Genomic DNA, 24,178 nt, shown 5'->3' on the forward strand with positions numbered 1-24,178 from the left:
AGCTTTTCCCGGGCCGCACGAACCTTAAGCTTCCGATGCGCGTGCGCTGGAGTTGTACGGGAAAAGGAGACATAGTTCTCTGCACGCATGCGTAGCCATAAATCCCTATAGCCGCTTGAAGGCGTCCATTCTTTTCTTTGCGTTTAGTCGGGTGGGAGATGCTCTCTGAAGCCCTTCTTGTCTCCGACTTGGGTGCCTAAGATAGCATCCCGTATCCTCACTTCCTCGTTAAGTTCCAAACCCTTGTCCCCACTCGCATTCCGTGATGCTACAGTGCTCTCTGCTAGGAAGCTGGGAAGGCAAATGATACCAGCACCCGGAGGGACTACCGTGGTACAATGGAGTCTCAATCAGGCTCCGCGTAGGGACTGCTAACAAGTGTTCCACGTCTGCCACAGATTCCGTACACTTTTGAAGCGATGCAGAGACATGTGCCATGTGGGCAGGTGCCCTGAGCCCAGCTGTCACTTAGGTCACACGCATGTGTCACGAGTAAACAGTCCTCTGCTACTCATCCAGCTTTGTGCAGACCTGCGACCTCTGGCTTGACTCCAAATCTTCAAGTACTCAGCAGAGGTTCAACTGTAACCTGTGACTCCTCCCAAAATAGGAGAGTGTTGGGGAGAGGGAGCTAGGTCAGCCCAAGGTTGCATTTAAGAACTTTTGCATCTTATTTACATAGTGTCCTTCAGGGAGTAAAGGGGAGTCCCATCAGTCCCAAGGCGATCAAACTCTCAGAACCCAGGGGACGGGGGTGGAGCCCTCTGCGGAGCCCTCTGCACAGCCCTGCAGCTGGGGCAGGAAGCGAGAGTGGGGAGGGGGAAGGCCACAGCCCACAGAGTCAAGGCGGGCCCAGGACTTGTGGAGACAGAGGGTAATACCAAAGCTTGAGCCCTGAGGCCCTGTTGGCCCACTGGGCACTGGCCCAGCCCCGGCCTCCAGGGATGGCCCTTGTGGACCCTGACATCTTTAATAAGGACCCTCGAGAACACTATGATCTACTGCAGCGACTGGGTGGTGGAACGTATGGAGAAGTGTTCAAGGTGAGAAAGCCCTTCTGTCTCCTCCACCATCAAACCTGGGAGAGCTGGGTGAGGCCGACAAACAGGACTGTAAAGGAATGCCAGGCTTTGGCCTTGGTTCAGAGATGCTGGGGATGGCAAGCTATGGTGCCTGCCTGATGGCCAACTTCCCCTTTACAAGGCTCGCGACAAGGTGTCTAAGGACCTAGTGGCTTTGAAGATGGTGAAGATGGAGCCTGGTGAGAGCGGCCCCAGAAACTTCTTCCCCATCCCTGCCCTTATACTTCCTGGGCTATGGGGAACACTTCTGTAAGCCCCTGCTTGGAGCCACTTTTTCTCTCCGGCCCCTCCTCACAGATGATGACGTCTCTACCCTTCAGAAGGAGATTCTCATGCTGAAATCTTGCCGGCACGCCAACATCGTGGCTTACCATGGCAGTTACCTCTGGTGATGTCTTAACCCATCCCCCAACCCCAGCCCCAACCCCTTATTTCTGACCAGGCACCGGTAACTGGGTCCTCAGTACTAAACTACCATTTGTGACCCAGATACCCTAACTTGACCTCCAACCTGAGGACTTTCACTTTTATTTGGGGCATCCCAGTCTGATTCCCAATCTGAAATTCTGCCTTTCTTACTGAGTACCCAACAATTTAAGGGCTAATCTAGAACCTTCTTCGTTGTTGTTGTAATCAAATCTCCCATTGGCCTGCTCCCTGCCTCGTCCATTTTTACTCTGCTTCTTTAATATGCACCCTCCAATTCTTTGGCTCCCAAGGTAGTATCTCGGCTGCCCCAATTATGACATCCGTCCCTTTAACCCGGGACTCTTTGTCTTGTCTGCTTCTCCATGAGTCCTCTGCCCTGTCCCCTAAATTACTCTGGTATGGCAGTGGGGTGCCCTTGGATTGGAACCCAAAGACCTAGGTTTCAGTCAAATTGCTCTGAAACGCACACTTCCTGGTCTATCCTCAACCTCCTCTGCCATGGGAACAGGACACTCTCTGGTGGGCAGGGGGAGTGAGATAGCCCTGGGAGGTCTCATACCATGGTAATCCCTGCCTTCTTGACTCCCTATAGGCTTCAGAAGCTATGGATCTGCATGGAATTTTGTGGAGCCGGTTCCCTCCAGGACATCTACCAAGGTTAGAAAGACAAACGGACATAGGCCCCTTTCTACCACCAGTCTACCTCTCCCCTCTCTCTGTGCTTGTATCCTGGGAGCTGCCTTCCTGGCCCACATCTTACCCTGGGCCCATCCACTTGGAGGATGCTGGGGACCCTGTGATGACCCTACCCTCCAGCCCCTGTGGGTCTTGCCTGTCTTTTCCCAGGCAATAATCCCTTCCACTTCCATGTCTCTGTCTTTGCCTGGATGTCTAGGTTTTCTTGCCAAAAATTATTCCTGGGTTGTGGCATTTTTGTGTTTTCTTTCTTTCTTTCTTTCTTTCTTTCTTTCTTTCTTTCTTTCTTCCCTTCTTCCTTTCTTTCCTCTTTTTTGAGAAGGGCTTCTCACTATATAGTTCTGACTTGTCTCCAGCTTACAGAGTTCTGCCTACTTCTGCCACCCCTGGTGTTGAGATTCAAGGCATGTGATAGCATACCAGGCCTATGTCTGCATTCTCTAACTCAGATTAGTCGCTCAGATTTTTGGGCAGGCAATCAATGAATTTCTGGGTCTAGCCTGTTAGCCTGTGGTCCACCTTTCAGGGGAATATGAGTTACATAGGTCTCTCATCCCTCCTGAGTCTGTCTGTCTGTCTGTCTCTCTCTCTCTCTCTCTCTCACACACACACACACACACACACACACACACACACACACACGCTTTTTTTTTTTTTTGCTATAGTAGTGTGTTTTGAACTTAGAGTCTTATGTTTGCTAGTCAAGCACTCTGAACTATATCCCTGATACCTACCCCCATTTTTAAGTTAATTAATTTATTCTTTGGGGGTTTAATTTAAACTTAAATTAATTTATCTATTTTTAAAAACATTATAGGTATACAATGTATTATTAACACATCCCTTCAATTTCTCTAGACGCTCCCCAGCCCTCTTTTTACTTATTATTTTGTGACAGTCTCAACAAGCTACCCAGGCTGGCCTTGAACTTACGATCTCACTGCCTTAGCCTTTCAGTAGCTAGAACGACCAATCAACTGCAACCAGGCCCTACACCTCAGCCTTGTCTGAAGTTCTGGTACTCACATCTCTTATTCTGTCTAACTCCCCCTAGCCCAAAATTTCAAATGTCTGAAAAGGTCTCGCTATAGCTCGGTGGCAGAATGCTTGCCTGGTAGGATGGCTCGAGGTCCCAGCTTCCATCCGGGCAACACAAAACCTCCCCCAGAACGGGAAACTGAGGCCAATAGGCAGGAAGTGACTCACCCAACTATCGTGTAAGCCCCGTTGTCTGCCTGACACCTTCTGTCCCATCTTTCTCTTGTTCCTTCTTCACTAACCCTGCTCGTCTTCCAAAATATGTCTATCTCCCTGCATTTGCTCTCTGCTTATCTCCTCCTCTGCTCTGACGCTTGGTCAGTCAGTCAGTCAGTCTGTCTGTCAGTCTGTCTGTCTGTCTCTGTATCCCTACCATTGCTCATCTTCTCTGCCCTCACATTGCAGAGGCTCGTCTCCCATAGTCCTCTAGGGAGAAGCTACTGACCGACCATTACCTGCTGCCTTCTGGTCTTCCTCCTTTTCTCCTGCATAGTCGGACCCAGCTCACCCCCGCCTCCACTTCTTATGGTAGCCTTGCTGACCAGCATGTGTAAAATGTCATGCCCTTCCCACACATATTTCCTGTTGTTGTTTCTGGTTCTGTTTTTTCTTACAATTACTAGTGTATTAACACCTTACGTTATATGTTTTTTCCTTCCTTTTTTTTTAAGATTTATTTATTTATTATTATTTAAGTACACTGTCCCTCTTTTCAGACACACCAGAAGAGGGCATCAGATCCCATTACAGATGGTTGTGAGCCACCATGTGGTTACTGGGAATTGAACTCGGGACCTCTGGAAGAGCAGTCAGTGCTCTTAACCGCTGAGCCATCTCTCCAGCCCTTTTCCTTATTTATTATTTCTTATTTGTTTTTGAACTAACAGGCAAGAGGTCCAGCATTGAAAAATTCCTCCAGCCTTTCCATCTTTCCATCTTATATATTATTTCTCTTGGAGTGTTCTCTCCATGAAAGCAGAGTTTTATCTGTGTGTGTGTGTGTGTGTGTGTGTGTGTGTGTGTTTGCAGGGGCATGTGCTAGTAATGAAACCTGGGGACTTTCATATGCTAGGTGAGGACTCTATTGTTGAGCTAAGCCCCCAGCCCCTCACTGGGGGATTCTAGGCAGGGGCTCTACCACTGAGCCACGCTCCCAGCCCCTCACTGGGGGATTCTAGGCAGGGGCTCTACCACTGAGCCACGCCCCAGCCCCTCACTGGGGGATTCTAGGCAGGGGATCTAGATCTGAGCCACGCCCCCAGCCCCTCACTGGGGGATTCTAGGCAGGGGCTCTACCACTGAGCCACACCCCCAGCCTTTTGGACCGACTATCTTGCTTGTAGCTGTGTCTCCAGGACTTGGCACAGAATAGGATTGTTGTAATTATTTGCTGAATGATTCTCTTCCTCTACCCTACAGCTGCTTATTTATCTGTCTCTCTCTCTCTTCTCCCATGTGCAAATGCTCTTTGTTTGTTTGGGAAACAAGTCTTTCTATGTAACCCTGGCTGGCCCGTATATTGGTATATAGCTGAGGCTACCCTCAAACTCAGAGCAGCCCTCTTACCTCAGCTTTCCAAGTAATTGGTTTACAGGCAAGAGCAACCACATTTCAGATAGCTACTACCATCTCTCTCCCCTTTCTGGTTGTCCTATCTAAAGTCCCCTCCTCTTTGGACATCCTATTAGGTGTCATGGGTGGAGGGAGGCTGGGGACCTCAGAGAGCCAGGATTCCTGACTCTTCTCCCAACCCCTGGCCTGGCTGGGATGACTTTTGCAGTGACCGGCTCTCTGTCCGAGCTCCAGATCAGCTATGTGTGCCGGGAAGTGCTGCAGGTGAGGAGGGGCCAGGGGACTCCCAAAGCAAGCAGGGCTTTTGCAAGGCACCAGGAGTTCACCTGGGACCATTGCTCACATCTCTCCCCAGGGACTGGCCTACCTGCATTCACAGAAGAAGATACATCGAGACATCAAGGTAGACTGGGGACAAGGGTGCCACCGAGGGAGGGTCATAGTGGGGCCTAGAACTCAGTTTGAACTTTAGGGTGCAGTCACAGGGGTGGGAGTAGTGGAGCACAGGAAAGGGGGTTCTCTAATCCCTCCTCTGGTCCCCAGGGAGCCAACATCCTCATCAATGACTCCGGGGAGGTTAAACTGGGTGAGTGTGGCTCACAGGGTGCCCAGGGAGCTGATGGAGGTTGAGACGGGGATGGGGCAGACCCACATTATTTCTGTCTCTGCCTCCAGCTGACTTTGGGATCTCAGCCCAGATTGGGGCAACACTGGCCCGACGCCTGTCTTTCATTGGAACACCATACTGGTGAGGGGTGCTGGGTCAGCGGCTGGGCTGGGAGCAGGGGCATTTCCCATCTTGGTCCCCAGGAAGTTTTTGGTTCTGCCTTCTCCTACTAAAGACCGTTTCCTTCTCTATGACCCCTGGCCCTTTCTGCCTGTTTCAGTGGTGGTGGTTGTGGTGTGTGTGTGTGTGTGTGTGTGTGTGTGTGTGTGTGTGTGTGTGGTTTTGTTGTTGACAACACAGGTTCTCCCATAGCTCAGGCTGGTCTTGAACTCCCAATTCTCCTATCTCCAGTTCCCAGAGTTTTACAATTACAGGCATGCACCACCACCACACTCAGCTTGGGTTGGTTTGTACCTTGATCCCTATCTCTCCCCAACTCTTTTTATCTATTTCTGTGTTTTCTGAGCCTGCAGCTCTGAGCCTTTTACTTTGTCTTGGGGACTGAAGCTTGGTTCTAATACCATCACTGTGTCACTGAGCCACACTCCCAGCTTCTGTCTCATTTCCTCCCTCCCGTTTTTTGAGTCAACGCCTCAGTCCGTAGCTCAGGCTGGCTCCTGGCATTAACCTCCAGCGTGCTGGGATCCTGAGTGCCTCCATCCACACTTTCCCTTTCTAACTCCTTCTGTAACTTTGTCTTGGCATCCTCTCCCCTGGCTCTGTCTGTGCCTGCATTTCCCCCTCGCCCTACCCCTCTCCTGTCCCTGGGTCACTTCTTGCTCTCTGAGGGTCTCTGCCCACAGGATGGCTCCAGAGGTGGCAGCTGTGGCCCTGAAAGGTGGATACAATGAGCTGTGTGACATCTGGTCTCTTGGCATCACAGCCATCGAGCTGGCCGAGCTTCAGCCCCCTCTCTTTGATGTGCACCCCCTCAGGTAAAGGCCTAAACCCCCAAGTGCTGGCATGGCAGGTGTGGCCCTCCATGCCCAGCAAGACTCCTCACAAACAGCTTCTCCCAGAGGTTGCTTTCCCAGCCAGGCATGGCTTCCTTACCCCAGCGCTCAGGTAGCTATGGCAGGAGGTCGGCAACTGGCTGCTGGCCTGAGCTACATAGCAGAGTCAACACTAGAGTCACGGACATACCCACTCTTTATAAGGGATCTGGGGATTCGAACTCAGGTCCTCAGGCTTGCACAGCAAGTGCTCTTACCTACTGAGCCACTTCCCCTCTCCTCTTTCCATGGGGAACTCCTGAAACTGTGAGGTCTGTCCCCATGGATTTGAACCCCATGTTCTTCCCTACTCATCCAGGGTTCTCTTCCTCATGACCAAGAGCGGCTACCAGCCTCCGCGGCTAAAGGAAAAGGGCAAATGGTAAGGGAGAATGGGTATGTGGTGTGAGGAGGGCCACTCAGATCCCTTCATACCAGACCTGGCTTCTTCCTCCCAAGGTCCTCTTCCTTCCACAACTTTGTCAAAGTCACCCTCACTAAGAACTCCAAGAAACGCCCCAGTGCCACCAAGATGCTCAGTGTAAGCCATTCTCCTCCCTACCCTGTTCCTTCAGCCTGGGTTTACCAAGTCTTCCACAGCTAACGAGAGCTATAGAGAGAACCCTGGTGATCCCTTCAAAACCCCTAGTCCCTCAGAGTTCCCTAGGACTCTACCCACAGAACCTTCCAAACTGTACAGGGAGATCCAGGCCTGGGGCACAAACACGGTCTCAGCACTGAGGAGGTAGAGAAAGGAGGATCAGAAGTTCAAAGCCATCTTTAGTTACATCGAGAAATTGAAGCTAGCCTGAGCTACATGAGACCCAACAAAAATAAAACTCAAACCAAATTAATACCCAGTTAGTGTTTCCTAGTGCTTATTCTCTCTCTCTCTCTCTCTCTCTCTCTCTCTCTCTCTCTCTCTCTCTCTCTCTTTCTCTGTATATGTGTGTGTGTGTGTTGTTTGGTCTCATGCAGTCCAGGCTAGCCTCATACTTCTCATACTTGCTATGTAGCTAAGAATGACCTTAGACTTCTGAATTTCCATTTCCCAAGGGCTGGGATTAGAGGCATGAGCCACCATGTCTGGCTTTACCCCAGAGCTTTCTAAGTTTTCCTGAGTTGCTGGAATTTGCCAAGTCCCCAAGGCCTCTATGTGTTCCCGAGAGTCTTCACCAAGCCTGGTTGCTTCAAGGGCATCCTGGAATTCTTACCTCCCCTCTGGAACCCCAAATTCTTCTAATTCCTTAAGACTTCTCAGGCTCTCTGGGCCCAGGAGTCTCCCAGCGCCCCCTTCTCCCTCAGCTGGTACCTTCCCTGGAACATTCTCTTACCCGAGTCACCTAACCTGTGTCCCCCATTGTGCCAGCCCTCTGACCCTCTGTCCCCTCCCACAGCATCAGCTGGTGTCCCAGCCAGGACTGAACAGAGGCCTGATCTTGGATCTTCTTGACAAAATGAAGAATCCTGGGAAAGGGCTGCCCGTTGAGATTGAAGATGAGGAGCCTGAGGTGAGGGCCTTAGTGGAGAAGGACATGGGGACCTTTGGGTCTTAGTGCAGTTTCCTCTTCCTGCCAGGAAAGCTGCCTGGAAGCATATATCAGAAGGGAGATGGAGGGGTTGGGGATTTAGCTCAGTGGTAGAGCGCTTGCCTAGCATGCGCAAGGCCCTGAGTTCCGTCCCCAGCTCCGGAAAAAAAAACAAAAAACAAAAAAACCAAACAAACAGAAGGGAGATGGCATGAGGACAGGAAGCTGGACAGGGTTTGAGGTGGGCTTGCAGCATGATGGAGGACTGTTAGAGGTCTGCAAGCACTAACATGGCTGCCCTTCTGCCCAGCCTCCCCCTGCCATCCCTCGGCGGATCAGATCTACCTACCGGGCCAGCTCGCTGGGGATTCCAGACGCAGATTGCTGTCGTGAGTAGAAAACCCTACAGTTTGGGGCCACCTAGCACACCGTCTGACCAGCATGGGCTCAAATTCCAAGAAATTGTAGCCATGTAGCTCTCAAACTGACTGTAGAGTCCCCTCTCCTCAGTCCCTTGACACCACCTTCCAGCTCTGACTTGAAAGAAACTTCCAGAATCGGTCCAAAGGCATGATGGTACATACCATTAATCCCAGCTCTCAGGATAACCATTGTGAGTTCAGGGTTGCCTGATACAGTGAGACCCTGTCTCAAAACAATAACAGGAAAAAAGAACCGAACCAAACCAAACAAACAAACAAACAAAAAAAATCCACAAAGAACAAACACCCATAAGGACAGTCTGGGGTTCTAGCTCAAATGGTAGAGTACCTGCCCCACATACACAAGGTCTAAGGTTGAAGTTCAGCTGTGATCCCAGCACTGGGGCAGTGGAGGCAGAAGGATCAGAACTTCATGGTCACATATGTGTGGCCGGTCTTAAAAATAAATAGGAGGGGGGTTGGGGATTTAGCTCAGTGGTAGAGCGCTTGCCTAGCAAGCGCAAGGCCCTGGGTTCAGTCCCCAGCTCCGAGAAAAAAAAAAAAGAGAGAGAGAAAAAATAAAAAATAAATAAATAGGAGGGCCTCGTGGGATGGCTCAGTGGGGGAGGTGCTTGCTGCTAAGGCTAAAGACCCGAATCCCCATGTGGAAGAATAGAACCAGCGTCTGCAAGCTGTCCTCTGATGCACACACTCCTCCACACGCTCCTCGCTCTCACGAAACAAATAAATACATGTAACTTTTTTATACATTGAAAAGAAAGGAAGAAAAGAAGAAAAAGCCAGTAGTCGTGGTGCACACCTTCAATCCCAGCACTCCCGGAGGCAGAGGCAGGTGAATCTCTGAGCTTGAGGCCAGCCTGGTCTATAGAGTGAATTCCAGGCGAGCCAGGGCTACACAGAGAAACCAGTCTTGAAAAACAAAAACAAAAACCAAAATAACAAAAAAAAAAACAAAAAACCAAAATACCAAAAAAAAAAAAAAATCAACCAATCAACCCCTCCCACCACCATCACCACCACCACCACAAAACCTGTCAGAACCCCTAATACCTACTTAATGCCCAAGAAACAAATGCCTCACAGCTACTTTGAGCACCCTACCTCTCTGCTGCCACCCCTTGACCCCCCAGACAAGACCCCTGTAAACAAAAGCCCCTCCCACAAGGGTCGGAGCCACCCACCCTTAAGGTCGAGGCTCTAGCCCCGCCCCTCTCTGTCTCCACACACTCTCCCTGCCCCATCCTTCACTGGATTGTCTCCGCCCACTTCCCAGGGCCCTACCCCTCACTGGATTGTCTCCCCTACCTTTCCCCTTTCCCAGGGCGGCACATGGAGTTCCAGAGGCCCAGATGTGTGGAATGCAGATCTCAGGCTGACACTGTGAGCTGAGTGGACTCCTGGGCTCTCCCCAGATGCATCCCTCCCCCGCCCGCCCCCAGCCCCCCCCCCCCCGTTCCTGCCCTGTGGTGCTGTGCTTACTCTTTCCCAATCCCACAGGTTCTCTTACAGCCCTCTGCAGACTTCAGGAGCACCAGTCCCAGGTCCAGGACCCCTCCCCCTCTTCCGGGCTGGAGGGGAGGGGGAGGGGTTATGTGGGAGCCACCTGAGGGTCATGCCTGTCATTCTCCAGGAGCCAACTCTCAGACTCTGATGACGACTATGATGATGTGGACATGTAAGACCCCCATGAATCCCTCACTGCGGCTCCTCAGCACCTGAGAACCCCTATCTTGTGTCTTCCCAACCTCTACCCCAGACCCCAACCTTTCCTACATTTCACCCCAATGCTTGAGCTCTGCTGACCCTCAGTGCAGCTTCCACCGTCCCTCCTCTTCTCCATCCCTGCTCCTCAGGCCCACTGGACCCTCTACCTTCCTTCACCTCTGACTCCTGTACTCCCCCATCCCAATTCCAACGCTCCCTTCTTTCCCAAACCCCCTCTTCCTCATTCAGATTGACCTTAAGGTTTCCTACTCATGACACAAGCACTTTACCACTGAGCCACGCCCACAGCCCCTTCACAGTAGAGTCTAGGCAGGGACTCTATCACTGAACTACATCTTCAGGTCTCTTTATGTTAAAAGAAAAAAAAAGTTTTGAGATTTATTCTGTGTGTGGTGTTTTGCCTGGGCCACATTCGTTCCTGGTGCACGTGATGGCCACTAGAGGGCGATAGACACCCCCACCCCCCCACCCCCCCCCATCCCAGAACTGGAGTTATGGCTGTTGTGAGCTGCTGTGTGGGTGCTGGGAACCCAGGTCCTCTGTAAGAAGAGCAAGTTTTCTGTCTATAAAAATAATTGTGTTTTGAAGTTGGAAGTGGTAGCATACACTTAGTCCCAGCACTTGGGGCAGAGGCAGGCAAATCTCTGAGTTCGAGGCCAGCCTGGTCCATAGAGTGAGTTCCAAAACAGCCAGCGCTACCCAGAGAAACCCTGTCTGAAAAAGACAGAAGGAAAAAAAAACAAAACCAAAAAAACCTTGAGACAGAATCTCACTACATAGTCCCAGCTCTATATTTAGACCAGGCTGGCCCTACACACGGAGATCTACCTACCTCTGCCTCTCACATGCTGGGATTAAGGATATGGCTAGCTTTTAATTTGATACAAGATAGCACCAAGTTGTGCAGGCTGGAACTGAATTCACTCTGTAGCCCAGGCAATCCTCCTGCCTCAGCTTTCTAAGTAACTGGTATTACTTGCCCAGTCAGGTCTGGCTCCTTCTACTTTTTATCTAACCCCCTCAGGCCCAGGTCTGACCCCACTTGACCATCCCAGCTGTGGCGTCTTACCCACTTCCTAGGCTCAGACTCCTCTAGTTACCTACCTAGTTACCTACCCCACTAAGTTTCAACCCAACCTTCTCCCCCAGGTCTTGGTCACCCAGCTTCAGTCTGTAGCCCACGTTGGTCTTGAACTCTCTCAATCCTCCTGCCTCTGCTTTCTAAGTAAGTGAGATTACAGACTGTGACTGGAGGCCTGATCTCAGACTAAAATTTTGACCCATGGCAATTTCCTACCAGTCAGGGTCTGAGTCCCCAGCCTCAAGCTGCACCCTAGCAGTCATCCCAAGTCCCCACATTCTCCTTGCCCTGGCTCAGAGATAGCCTCCAAGCCTGCCCTGTTTGTTCCCTATCTTATGTGCGGGGTACGAGGAGTAGAGTGTTGAGTGAAGCAGGACCCTGTGTCTTCTCGTGAACACCATGTAAAAGCCCAGAGCTGCTATTTATGTTTATAGCCATGGCCCTAAGTCCCCCTTACCCCACTGTCCCTTGGCCCTAGGCCATAAGCCTGAAACATCCCATCCTGTCCCTCCCACCCACAGTTGCTCACCCTGTCTTTGTGTTTCAGTCCTGCCCCTTCAGAGAACCTACCTCCTCCCCTGCCCCCCAAGGTAAGGCCCTGGGAATCCTAAGGCCAAGGCCTTTGATGCTGGGACGTTGTAAATGTTTAGAGTCTGAAGCCAGAGGTGTTTGTCTATTACAGAAAACTTAAGAATTTGGGGTTCAGGGGCTGGTGAGATGGCTCAGTGGTTAAGAGCACTGACTGCTCTTCCAGAGGCCCTGAGTTCAATTCCCAGCAACCACATGGGATCTGTAATGGGATCTGATGCCCTCTTCTGGTGTGTCTGAAGACACGGTGTACTCACACATAAAATAAATAAACCTTAAAAAAAAAAGAAAGAAAAGAATTTGGGGTTCCGGATGGATGTATAGCTACTCCATTGGATCTGGGTGTGGCTGCATTCTGGGAGTGGAGGCAGGAAGATCAAAAGCTCAAGACCGTTCTTAGCAATGTAGCAAGTTCAAGGCCAGCCTGGGCTACCCAGTGACAGCAAGACCCTGTCTCGAAATGAAAACTTGTTTGTTTAGAGCAAGGCTGGGTGTCTGGAGTGGTGGGTGGAGCGAGAGCTGGTTAAGTAGCCAGGCTAATGTCCAGCATTAACCCCTTGTTTTCTGGTGTGTGCTGATGTCCCTTCTCATGGGAATGTGGGTCTGGGAAATGGTGGAAACAAGGCAGGATGTCATGGGGAGGGCCATAGATACGGCTGATTCTTGGTCCTAGAGGAGGCAGGGTTTGGGGTGCAAAGTACACTGTCTTCTGGAACCTCTTGTCTACCTATTTCTCCTATATTCCTGTCTCTGTAGCCCAAAATTCGGTCTCCATCAGATGATGGTTCTGGAGGAGTTAGGGACGACGGGCAACTGAGCCCAGGGGTGCTGGTCCGGTGCGCCAGTGGGCCTCCTCCACGTATTCCCCGTCCTGGACCTCCCCCAGCCACCCGCAGCCCTCATCTCACAGCCCGTTCAGGTACCAGGACAGCCCCGGGGAGGAAGATAGGGAGGGGTGGAAGCCTCCTGGCCTGATCTTGTTTCAACTCCCACCAGATCCCTCGCTATGGAACCCAGCTGCCCCGGAGCCAGGCCAGCCCCCACTCCTACCCCCTAGGAAGGAAAAGATGAGGAAAAAGGTAAGAGTGAGCTACCGGTCTGGAGATGGGCTAGGGCAGCCCAGTGGAAGAGGGGAGGCATCTGATAGGTGACACTTAAGGAGTCCTTTGTCTGTGCCAGATGCTGATCTCGTGGGATGTGTGCGTGTCTGTGCGTGGGGGTGGGTAGGTGGTGTATGCACAGGCATGTGTGTAGAGGCATATATGGAGGCCAGAGGAGGACATCAGGTGCCCTGCTTTATCACGCTCAGTTCCTCTGAGACAGAACCAGTCTGTCTCTGGGGTTACAGAGAACCATAGTCATGCCCCGCTTTTTAACATGGGCGCTGGGAATCCAAACTCAGTTCCTCACAGCCAGCGCTTTCCTTCTGAGCCCCAGTCTTGTGTCTTCATAAAGTGCAAACCCTCATATGTGGAAATAGATACCACCTACTCTGTGGTAGCCACACACCCAAGGGGGCGCTGAGGCAGGGCAGTGGGGAGCTGCAGGGCTGGGAGTGTAGCTCAGCTCTTCCTGTTAGTTTCCCATCACTATGAGAAAAGGCCAACCAAAACCAGCCTGGGGAGGAAAGGGCTTGGCTTGCTTTTCCACCTCACAGGCCATGCAGAGGAGGGAGGGCAGGAGCCTGGAGGCAGGAACTGACGCAGAGGGGAAGGAGGGACAGTGCTGTCTGCCATACTCCTCATAGCTTGCTCAGCTTGCTTTCCTATACAACCCAGGATCCCTGCCCAAGAGTGGTACCACCCACAGTGGGCTGGGCCCTCGCCCACCCTCTCCCATTAATTGGTAATAATAGTGATAGTAATAATAGTGGTAGTAATAATGTCCCACTATCTCGTAGAAGCATTTTCTTATGGTACCTTCTTTCCAAATGACTCAGTTTGTGTCAAGTTGACAAAAAACTGGTCATCAGCAGAAGACTTACCTAGAATTCTGCTGTGAAAGGTTGGGGCAGTGTCTTGCAGGGGTGAGCTTGTCTAGTTCAACAGTGAGGGGCTGGGGAGTGTGGCTCAGGGGAAGACAGTTTAGTCTTGCTTTCTGTATCCATTACCGCAAAGGTGGGAGTAAGAGGAGGTTCTAGGCCAAGTGGGGTTCGTAGTGAGACTCTGTAGAGGGGTATCCTAGAGGTGGCTGTTTTCTGTTCACAGATGGAGAACGAGAAGCGCCGAGAGGTAAGTAGTTTACTCAGGGTTATATATGAGACTTCCCCTTTATCCATGATGCATCCATTTCAGGACCCAATGGGTGCCTCAAACTGGCTAGTACCCAATCCTATATTTTCCACTGATATACATATTTATGGGGGGGTTCATTGATAGGCAAAATTAGAGATTTATTGAAGGATCAGCGTGCAGTGGTGTACACCTATAATACCCAGCACTTTGGAAGTGGAAGCAAGAAGGTCAGGAGTTGAGAGCCAGCCTAGGCTACATAGAGAATCTAAGCCCAGCCTGGGCTACATTTATAATCTAAGGCCAGCATGGGCTATATAGGGAACCTAAGAACAATTTGGGCTACATAGAGAATCTGAGGCTAGCCTGGGCTACATAGAGAACCTAAGGCCAGCCTGGGTTACACAGGGAACCTAGGCCAGTCTGGGCTGCATAGAGAATCTAAGGCCTGGGTTACAGAGAAAATCTAAGGTCGACCTGGGCTTCAGTGAGACCTTATCTAAAAAACAAAACAACTAAAACAAAATGAATGTTTATTTTTTTTTTTAAATATCTCATGTAATGTGTTTTGGACCACATGTAACCATGGTAAATGAGACAGTGAGAGGCAGAACCACAGATAGACGGGTAGAGTGGGGGCAAGTGGGGGGTTGTACGCCTCGGAGGCGCGGACGGAGTCTGAACCCTGCACCTTCCTGTCCTCTGCTCGATGCTGCCCACTGGCCATGACCGTCCAGGAATACACCCTTCTTGTGAAATTGTTCAACGGCTGTCCCCTCCAGATCCACAGTACGGCTGCCTGGACACATCCCTCGACGAAAGGTGGGCATTCAGGAGGCCCAGGAGAGCCTGGGGTGAGGAGCCAGGTGGGCATGACAGGGACCCTAATGGAAGAATATTTTCTTGTTTAATTTTATGTATGAATGGTTTTACCTGCATGTATGCCTGTCCATCAGTCACACGCATGCAGCATTGACAGAGGCCAGAAGAGGGCGCTATTTCTTCAGTAACTGGAGTTAACTGGTTGCTAGCTGCCACATGGGTGCTGGGAACTGAACCAGGTTCTCTCCAAGAGCAACAAGTCCTCTTAACCACTGAGCCACTTCTCCAGCCCCAGGAAGCTCCCTTTTACTCCTTAAGATTTACATTTTTAATTTTAGATAATGTCTTTTTAAAATACAATATTGTTATTACTTCCTTGAGAATATAACAATATCCTTTGATTATATCCTCGCCTTCCACTCCTCCCAGATCCAGCCCCACCTCTCTATCCATCCATCCTGAATTTGTGCCATTCCTTTTTTTTATGACTGTGGGGGCCATCCACTAGCACATGGTTAGCTCTTAAAGAAAACTGACTTATTCACCCCGGGAAGCCATCAACAAGTGTGTGCTGTGTTTTGGTTTGTGCATACAAACACAGGCATTTGCAGAGTACAGAAGAGCCTGTAGGGCTCACAGTCTCAGGCAATTGTGAGCCTCCAGGCCTGCGGGCTGGGAACCAGGCGCTCTTGCCGAAGGAGGATCTTGATGGAGCGGTGTTGGCCTAGCCCAGTCCAGAGCAGAAGTTGTGGTTAGATTTGGGATCCAAGAGGGGAAGGGAAAAGGTGAATTGAAAGCAGGTACTAGAAAAGTCAGAGTCTAGAGGCCAGCGGTGTCTGAATAAGATCGTCTAATAAGATCATCTACAGTTAGGGGAGCGTGATGGAGCACAAATGGAAGATGAATGTCACCTGCATGTTGATGGTAGAGATTAGGATCAGTTTGGGGTGGGGGATGGGTCTGACTACAGCAGACAAGGACAGAGTCAGGAGATCACAGATGGAGGATAAGATTGAGGGGTCAGTACTAAATAACATTAAGAGTGTTGGAATACGGGCTGGAGAGATGGCTCAGTGGTTAAGAGCACCGACTGCTCTTCCTGAGGTCATGAGTTCAAATACCAGCAACCACATGGTGGCTCACAACCATCTGTAATGGGATCTGATGCCCTCTTCTGGTGTGTCTGAAGTCAGCTACAGTGTACTCATATACAATAAATAAAATCTAAAAAAAAAAAGAGTGTTGGAATAGATAGAGGTGTGCACCTTTAATGCCAGCACCACTGGGGCAAAAGGATCACCACATGTTTGAGGCCAGCCAGAGCTGTATAGCAAGAGGCTTCTCCTCCTCTTCCTCTTCCTCCTCTTTTTTCTTTTCTGTGTTTTGGTTTTTCAAGAAAAGATTTCTGTGTTGGAACTCCACTGTAGACCAGGCTGGCCTCCAACTCACTGAGCTCCACCTGCCTCTGCCTCCTGAGTGCTGGGCTTAAAGGCGTGCGCTAGCACTGCCTGGCTAACAAGGGCCTCCTCCTCCTTTTCCTCCTCCTTCTTTTAAATATTTATTTATTTATATATGTGAGTATACTGTAGCTGTCTTCCGACACACCAGAAGAGGACATCAGATCTCATTACAGATGGTTGTGAGCCACCATGTGGTTTCTGGGATTTGAACTCAGGACCTCTGGAAGAGCAGTCAGTGCTCTTAACCTCTGAGCCATCTCTCCAGTCCCCAATAAGAGCCTTCTTAAGCAAGCAAACAAAAAGCATAGTCACCCACACTGGTACCCCTTGCTCTTAGGAGGCAGAAGCAGGAGGATCAGAAATTCAAAGTTAACTCTGGTTTCATAGCAAGGGCCAGTGGGATACATGTGACCAGATCTCATAAAACAAGAGACAGGCTGGGGAGAGAGAAGGCTCCGTGCCTAAGAGCACTGGCTGTTGTTCCAGAGGACCCATGTTCAGTTCCCAGCACCCACACCGGGGCTCACAGGCTTCTCTATCTCCAGTTCCTGGGGATCCCACACCCCCTTCTGGCCTCTGAGGGCATTGCATGTACATGGTGCACAGGTTCACATGTAGACACTCATACATATAAAATAAAAACAAATGTTTTTTTTAAAAATGAGAGACACCAGAGCTGATCAGTCTCACTGATCCATGGTTGGGGATCCAGTATTAAAGATTAGTGGCTGGAGACCAGAAATGGAGAAGAAGGGGCGGGGCTTAGAAGGCTGCTGCCGGAAGTAAGTTGGACAGTGGGGGGAGGGTGAGGACAAAGAACTTCCAGGCATTGGCAAATCGCAGAAGAGAGGGGCTGGGTAAGGGGAAAGGGCTCATGGAGACTGGATTAAGGGACTAAGTGGGGTTTAAGCTCAGATTTGAGGGGGTAGAAACTGCGGATGTCAGCCTACAAGATGAATTAATAGGAAAGGGTGGGTTTGAGGTAGAGGGCCAGGTTTGGACAAAGGTCTGGGAGGTCCGTCCCCCATAATGAGAGATCCCAGCAACCTCCTTATCTGGCCCACTCAGACCAGCATCTGCTCCTGGGTGCAGAGGAAGGCATTTTCATACTGAACCGGAATGATCAGGAGGCCACGCTGGAAATGGTGAGGGAAGGGGTCAGTGCTTGGAGTGGGGGTCGGGTGGCATAGGGTCATGGGAATCACGGAAGTCACCCCATTCTCTGCAGATCTTTCCTGGCCGCACAACCTGGCTGTACTGCATCAACAACCTCCTCATGTCTCTCTCAGGTCTCTCTCGCGTCTCCCTCAGCCTGTGGGATGGGGGAGGGGCAGGGGTTCAGGGAGGGTGGGTATGTATGGATGAGCACAGACCGAGTCTTCACCTCCACTGGGCCTGAGGTTCAAATCCCACTACTGTCCTACTGGTTTAACTTAAGGCCAGGGGCTTCTTCTCTCCCTGAGCCTCAGTTTTCCTATCTGTAAAATGGAAGCTCTGATATCTTCACTTCTCAAGTTGATTGTGAGTTAATTTTTTTTTTTTTACAATCAATTCATCTTTAAATAACTTTGACATCTCTGGGTGTAAGGGCCAGGTGGGTCTGACAATCAGAATTTAGTCTCTATTAAGATAGACAGAAGAAGGGGCTGGAGAGATGGCTCAGAGGTTAAGAACACTGACTGCTCTTCCAGAGGTCCTGAGTTCAATTCCCAGCAACCACATGGTGGCTCACAACCATCTGTAATGGGATCTGATGCCTTCTTCTGGTGTGTCTGAGGACAGCTACAGGGTACTCACATACATAAAATAAATAAATTTTAAAAAAAAGATAGACAGAAGAAGTTACAGGGTTTGTTATTGTTTGGTAAGTAACAGGGCCATTGTCTGTAGGGCAAATGTGTTACCATTGAGCTATGTCTCCAGCAGCACCTCACCCACCCACACAAGACGGTTTCTTTGTGTAGCCCAGGCTGGCCTGGAACTCACTTTGTAGACCAGGCTGGCCTGGACCTCACAGAGAACCGCCCAGCATAATCATCAATATATATGTATGTGTATATATATATATATATATATATATATTTTGAGACTGTATATCCCAGGCTAGTCTTGAACTTAGAGTGACTCTCTTGCTTTAGCCTCCCAAGTTCTGAGATTATGAGCAGGTGCCACCAACCTGGCACGGGTGGGTTTTCTGTTAAACTTTGAACTGTGTGCCAGGTGTAGAGTCAGGAGGATGGGTGTTCAAGACCAGTCTCAGCTCCGTGGGGAGTGCAGCAGTGGGATGCAGGCAGACAGCCTTGTCTGCTTTCTGTTTTGCTGAGCAGATCAGTGACTGGACCCCGAGCCTGGAAACTGTGTGACTGGAAAGTGGGGTTATGCAAATCCATGTTGGGAGGTTCCAGTGGGCTGGTGGGGGTCCTCTAACTGCTTGCTACTCCCCCTCTCCTACACACACTGCAGGGAAGACACCCCACCTGTATTCTCATAGTATCCTGGGCCTTCTGGAAAGAAAAGAGGTCAGAACAGGAAGCCCCATCGCTCACATCAGCCCTCACCGGTTCCTGGCAAGGTAGGAGCCCCAAAGGGTGCCACTGGCTTCCTTGCCCCCACTGCTCCCCACCCCCCTGCAGCCACTCACTCCTCCTCCTCCTTCAGAAAGAACATGGTCTCCAGTAAGATCCAGGACACCAAAGGCTGCCGGGCTTGTTGTGTGGGTGAGAGCCAGCCTCCGGGTGCGGACTGATCGGGAGGGCTATCCCTGAGTGTCAATAAAGGACAGTATCAGTAAGGTCGAGGAAAGATAGAGGGTGACTCTGGGACAGGGACCCTGATCATTCTTGTCCACTTCCACAGCCGAGGGTGCCAGCTCTGGGGGCCCATTCCTGTGTGGAGCATTGGAGACCTCTGTGGTTCTGCTCCAGTGGTACCAGCCAATGAACAAATTCTTGCTTGTCCGGGTAAGTTTGTAGAGTGAGGGTGATGTAGCTTGGGTCTTCCACCATTTGTGCTTATATAAAGAACTGGATGAACCCCTCCCAGTCCATGCCGTTGCTCCCTCCCCGTCCTGAGGCATTTTGAAATTTTCCTGAGAGTCTGAAGAGATGGCTCAGCAGTTAAGAGAGCACTGGCTGCTCTTCCAAAGGACCCAGGATCAATTCCCAGCACCCACATGGCAGCTCTCAACCGTCTGTAATTCCAACTGCAGGGACTCAACAATTTCACAGAGACGTGCATGCAAGCACATAAAAATAAAAATGAGTAAATCGTTAAAAAAAAAAAGGAAAACAACTTCCTGGTATTTAAGCCCCGCCCCTCACATCTGAGCTTATTTCTCAGTCTCCAAGGGTCTGTCCCTTTGAGTCTAAAGTGGTTTTGCTGCCCTGGTGTGTGTAGGGGTGGGGTTCCAGCATGCTGTCGGCAGTCTGACACGCCTCCAGACAAAGCCACCGTTACTCTAAAAGCACGATTTGTTTCTTTCTAATGAAGCCCGAAATTCTCCAAGGGGACTCCCCACCTACCCCACTCCCATCCCCCCACCCCCACCCCCGGTCTCAGAGCTTCCCTGAGTCGCCCTTCCCCTTGCGGGCCCACAGCAGGTGTTGTTCCCGCTGCCCACGCCACTGCCGGTGTTCGCGCTGCTGACAACGCCCGGCTCCGAGCTGCCGGCTGTGTGCATCGGCGTGAGCCCGGGGCAAGCGGCAAAGTCGGTACTCTTCCACACCGTGCGCTTCGGTGCCTTGTCCTGCTGGCTGGACGACTCCAGCACCGGTGTGTGGGCTGTGTCGCTGAGAGGCGGGGCAGCAGGGGAGGGAGGGACAGTCAGGGAGGGAGGGGCCTTAGGAGAGGGAGGGGCTGCAGAAGGTGGGCTGTAGGGAAGAGGCAGTCCTGGAGGGGAAGTGCTGCAGGATAGAGGAACAAGGGGATAAGTTGCAGACCAAAGCGGGGCCGCAGGGAGGGGGTTCCGGCTGCAGGGAAGGGGCAGGGCTGCAGGAGTGGGCGGGGCTTCAGGAAAGGGGCGTGGCTTCAGAAAAGGAAACGCTCGTGAGAAGGGGCTGCAAGACAAGGTGGGGCTACAGGTTAAGGCACCAGGGAAGGGGAAGGGCAGAGTGGCTGGGTAGGATGTGTGGTCTTCCTTGACCGGTCATAACTGGGTGGAGCGTATGTGCCAGGCAGGGGACCTGAGGGGTGCTAAGTGAACAGAGCCAGACAGTTAGTTCTTAAGCCCCTGCTTCTCTCACAGAGCACAAGGGACCAGTGCAGGTGATCCAAGTAAAGGAAGACATGGTGATGGTGTTGATGGATGGTAAGAGCCTTCCTCTCTTCCCTTCCTGGTCCTCAACCCAGGTCTTTGTGCACAAAACCTTCCTTCCACTTCCTTCCAGGCTCTCTGAAGCTAGTGACCCCGGAGGGGGCACCAGCTCCCGGGCTTCGCACCCCTGAGATCCCCATGACAGAAGCGGTCGAGGCTGTGGGTATGTGTTGGATGGGAGGGCCCAGGGTCAAGGGTGGGCGCTCTGTGACCTCAGTCAGGGTCACAGGCAACTGCTTCCTCTTTAGCAATGGTTGGAGATCGACTCCAGGCCTTCTGGAAGCACGGAGTTCAGGTGTGGGCTCCAGACTCGGAACAGGTAGGCTCTCAGTTCACACCACTCCCTTGTCCTCAACCTCAACCTTCTCATCCTTTGAATGGGCTTGGAGAAGCCCTGTGTCAGAACAGAGACTCCTGTTGGGATGTCTCAAGGCACACATTGTCACCTAAGTGGAAACTGGCTCACCTCACAGAGCACTCTACGGGCTTCCCTGGTTCCTGACTTACTCTTTACAGTACAGTTGCCTATCAGATAGGGCGCCGTTTAAGCCACATGCTCAAAGTCACCCAGCTTCTGGAGTTAGACTTACCCCGAGGAAGTCATGTTTGTAGGGAGAGGGGAGGTCCTACTTCTCAGTATGGACACAAACACACTTTCTCCACAGCCGCTGCAGGAGCTGAGAGATCCCACCCTCACCTTCCGTCTGCTCTGCTCCCCGAGGTATGGCGGTGGAGGGATGAATGGGGAATAGAGAGGCTGGCGGTGCGGAGTGAGGTTTCCGTGGCCTAGAAAACCCTTCCATGTTCTCTCACTGGGTTCCCTCCCGAGGCTCCGGCTCCACGGTGACTCTCGGGAGCCTTGGCTGCCCTCAGAAGAAGCCCCTGCACTCTGCTTCCCTGCACGCCTTTAGTTTACCATTCAGGTGGGGTGTGAACTCCCCAAGGCTCCCCACTGCTGTTGCTATGAGATAGCCTATGTAGCCCTGGTTGGTCTCCAATCCCCTCTTCTCTTTTTCCACATTGGGGTTTGGGGGGCATGTGGCACGGAGGGCACCTGGAGATCAGAGGACACCTTTAGGAGGGGACGCTCTCTTTCTACCATGTGGGTCACAGAGATTGAACTTAGGTCATTATATTTGGTGACAATCACCTTTGCCTGTTGAGCCACCTTGCCAGCCCTCTTTTTTTTTTTTCTTTTCTTTTCTGAGACAGGGTTTTATAGCTCAGGCTAACCTCAGATTCCCTATGTAGCTGAGGATGACCCTGGCCTCCAGATCTGCCTGCTTCAGCCTCCCAGTTGTTGGGATTGTAGGCATATGTCACCAAGTCATTGTCAGAGCCCGCATTGGGATGGGGCAGTTTCTGTTAACTACTCTGAGAATGAACGAGTGAATGACTTGACCTTCGTCTTCTTCAGGCCTGTAGTGGTGGAAACACGGCCCACGGATGACCCTACCGCCCCCAGCAACCTCTACATCCAGGAATGAACCATTGAGAGGGCATTGAGAAACGGACACCTGCAGACCCTAAGGGACACACTAGTGGTCACAACATGTCCTTATCTCCCAATAAACTTGACTTTAGTCTTGTCATCTTGAAATTCTTGGGGGAGAGATTTCTGGATGCCTAGCCCCCCTCCCACCCGCCCCCCCCAGATTTAAATGACCCCACACAATGAGGCTGGGGGTGTAGCAGAGGCTTTATTGGTCTAGTTCAGGATCACCTGTCCCCAGCTGCCTGGGGAGGAGCTTGCAGTGGGAGAAGGCACTTGAGGTGGGGGAGGGCCAGCTGCAGACCTCAGCCAAGCTGGTCCTCATACTGCTTTCGGAAACAGTCTCCAGCAGGGAAGAAGTCCCAGCACCTCTCCTGGTACATCTTCCAGACATATGACTCCTAGGGTTGAGAGGATAAGGGGCTCTTGGTCACATCTTCACATGCCTCAAAGGATTCTCTGCTGCCTGCTGATCGTCCTCTCTGAAGACTAGTGTCCTCTCTGAAGACTAGTTTGCTGGGTACATGAGGGTAACTAGAGAACAGCCTGCCGGAATAGCTTGAGCCATGTCCCCTACTGGTCCCTCATTAGCACCTCTTACCTGACCGGTGTGCTCTGTCTCATCCTTATTTATCAAATACATCAGGAAAAACCTGAGGGACAGAGAACCACAGGAGGAAGGTAAGACCCACACTTGATATTGAGGTTGAGTTTTATTTTCTGGTGTTAAAGATGAAACCCAGAGCTCAGTACATGCTAGGTAGAAATTCTACCACTGAGCCACGCCCCCAGCCCCTCATTGGGGGATTGTAGGGAGGGGCTCTACCACTGATCCACGCCCCCAGCCCCTCATTGGGGGATTGTAGGGAGGGGCTCTACCACTGAGCCACGCCCCCAGCCCCTCACTGGGGGATTCTAGGCAGGGGCTTTACCACTGAGCCACGCCCCCAGCCCCTCACTGGGGGATTCTAGGCAGGGGCTCTACCACTGAGCCACGCCCCCAGCCCCTCACTGGGGGATTCTAGGCAGGGGCTCTACCACCGAGCTGTGCAGTTCATTTCTTCTGAAATGAACAATGCCCCCAGCTTCTCACTGGGGGGTTCATTTATCACTGAGCCACAGTGATAACTTCCTGACTCTAAAATCCCACCCACAGGGATACCCACATCCCTTTCTGTAACTGGCCCAGGCTCAGTAGCCCTGGCTAGCCGCAGGCTTACTCCCACCCTCTGACCACCCATCACTTCCCGTACTCACATGTAATTGGCTAGGTTGTGCTCTTCCAGAGTGTGGGTCTCAAACCCATGTGGGGTCGTGTCGAAGTAGTCACTGCCTATCCCACAGATGAAGCACTTGGTCTGAGGACAGTGAATGATGTCGTCAGAGTCAAGGCTCCATGACACCCAGTACCTCTGGGTCTCGCCTTGCTCCCATGCGGTTCCTAACCTCACCACACTTTCCAAGCAGAACAGAAGCAGCTGTCTATTGAGTACTTGCCTTAATCTTCCGGGCTCTGAAGTTAGTACCAGTAATATCCCCAATTAGTTTGTCCCTATGTATCCCATAATTCCTTAGATCCACTCTTGGACGTGACGCACCTCCATGTCTTCCTTCACTTGCTCTTGTTGGTCTCGGAGCTCCCCGAAAGCATCAATAATCAGACCTGGGGTGGCAAGACATAGGTCAAAACCCAGGTACGCTGAGTACCTCTGGGCCTTGCTTTCCTTACGTGGGTTTCTTACTTTTAGGGCACTTCCCAAGCAGAATAGAAGCAGGTATTCGTTGAGTACTTAGTATCCACAGACAGAGTACTTAGTATCCACAGACAGAGTACTTAGTATCCACAGAGTACTTAGTATCTACAGACAGAGTACTTAGTATCCACAGACACTTCAAAGCAAGTACAGCTTAATCTTTCTGGCAGTCTCTGAGGTTAGTACCAGTAACACCCTAATTATTTTTTCCCTATGTAGCTTTGGCTGGTCTGGAACAGAGACCAGGTTAGCCTTAAGCTTCTGG

General features: G+C 51.2%; 3 protein-coding genes across 8 annotated transcripts in view; 2 read left to right on the forward strand and 1 right to left on the reverse strand.

Moving 5' to 3' along the window:
- Window positions 1–24,178, forward strand: part of LOC103689966 (MARCKS-related protein-like) — a 980,777-nt gene that overhangs the window by 329,867 nt on the left and 626,732 nt on the right. The window lies entirely within an intron of this gene.
- On the forward strand, window positions 731–22,267 carry Map4k1 (mitogen activated protein kinase kinase kinase kinase 1). Of its 3 annotated transcripts, none has more exons than XM_006228716.5 (32): window positions 731–1,043; window positions 1,204–1,261; window positions 1,380–1,470; window positions 2,104–2,168; window positions 5,026–5,081; window positions 5,173–5,220; window positions 5,361–5,403; window positions 5,493–5,565; window positions 6,288–6,419; window positions 6,796–6,858; window positions 6,936–7,017; window positions 7,874–7,987; window positions 8,316–8,394; window positions 9,770–9,828; window positions 9,946–9,989; window positions 10,079–10,123; window positions 11,802–11,844; window positions 12,599–12,761; window positions 12,839–12,921; window positions 14,050–14,073; window positions 14,811–14,895; window positions 17,424–17,500; window positions 17,584–17,644; window positions 18,819–18,927; window positions 19,014–19,072; window positions 19,212–19,315; window positions 19,955–20,126; window positions 20,599–20,661; window positions 20,741–20,830; window positions 20,916–20,986; window positions 21,333–21,388; window positions 22,085–22,267. In XM_006228716.5, the coding sequence occupies exons 1-32, from the start codon at window positions 945–947 to the stop codon at window positions 22,152–22,154; spliced, it is 2,481 nt and encodes an 826-aa protein (XP_006228778.1). In that variant the 5' UTR covers window positions 731–944; the 3' UTR covers window positions 22,155–22,267. The 3 variants fall into 3 exon arrangements, with proteins under 3 accessions (XP_006228778.1, XP_008757344.1, NP_001099713.1); NM_001106243.1 differs by having other exon boundaries at window positions 840–1,043; window positions 19,952–20,126; window positions 22,085–22,264; XM_008759122.4 differs by lacking the exons at window positions 17,424–17,500; window positions 17,584–17,644 and having other exon boundaries at window positions 19,952–20,126.
- Window positions 22,349–24,178, reverse strand: part of Ryr1 (ryanodine receptor 1) — a 131,228-nt gene continuing 129,398 nt past the window's right edge. For all 4 annotated transcript variants that reach the window (NM_001419537.1, XM_039100854.2, XM_039100852.2 and 1 more), the window contains 4 exons: window positions 23,758–23,822; window positions 23,417–23,517; window positions 22,761–22,812; window positions 22,349–22,560 (listed from right to left, as the gene is read on the reverse strand). In NM_001419537.1, coding sequence (NP_001406466.1) covers window positions 22,465–22,560; window positions 22,761–22,812; window positions 23,417–23,517; window positions 23,758–23,822 — 314 coding nt within the window. In that variant the 3' untranslated portion in view covers window positions 22,349–22,464. The remainder of the gene's footprint in view (window positions 22,561–22,760; window positions 22,813–23,416; window positions 23,518–23,757; window positions 23,823–24,178) is intronic.

The sequence above is a fragment of the Rattus norvegicus genome, chromosome 1 (genome assembly GCF_036323735.1).
Source record: "Rattus norvegicus strain BN/NHsdMcwi chromosome 1, GRCr8, whole genome shotgun sequence".
Classification (NCBI taxonomy): domain Eukaryota; kingdom Metazoa; phylum Chordata; class Mammalia; order Rodentia; family Muridae; genus Rattus; species Rattus norvegicus.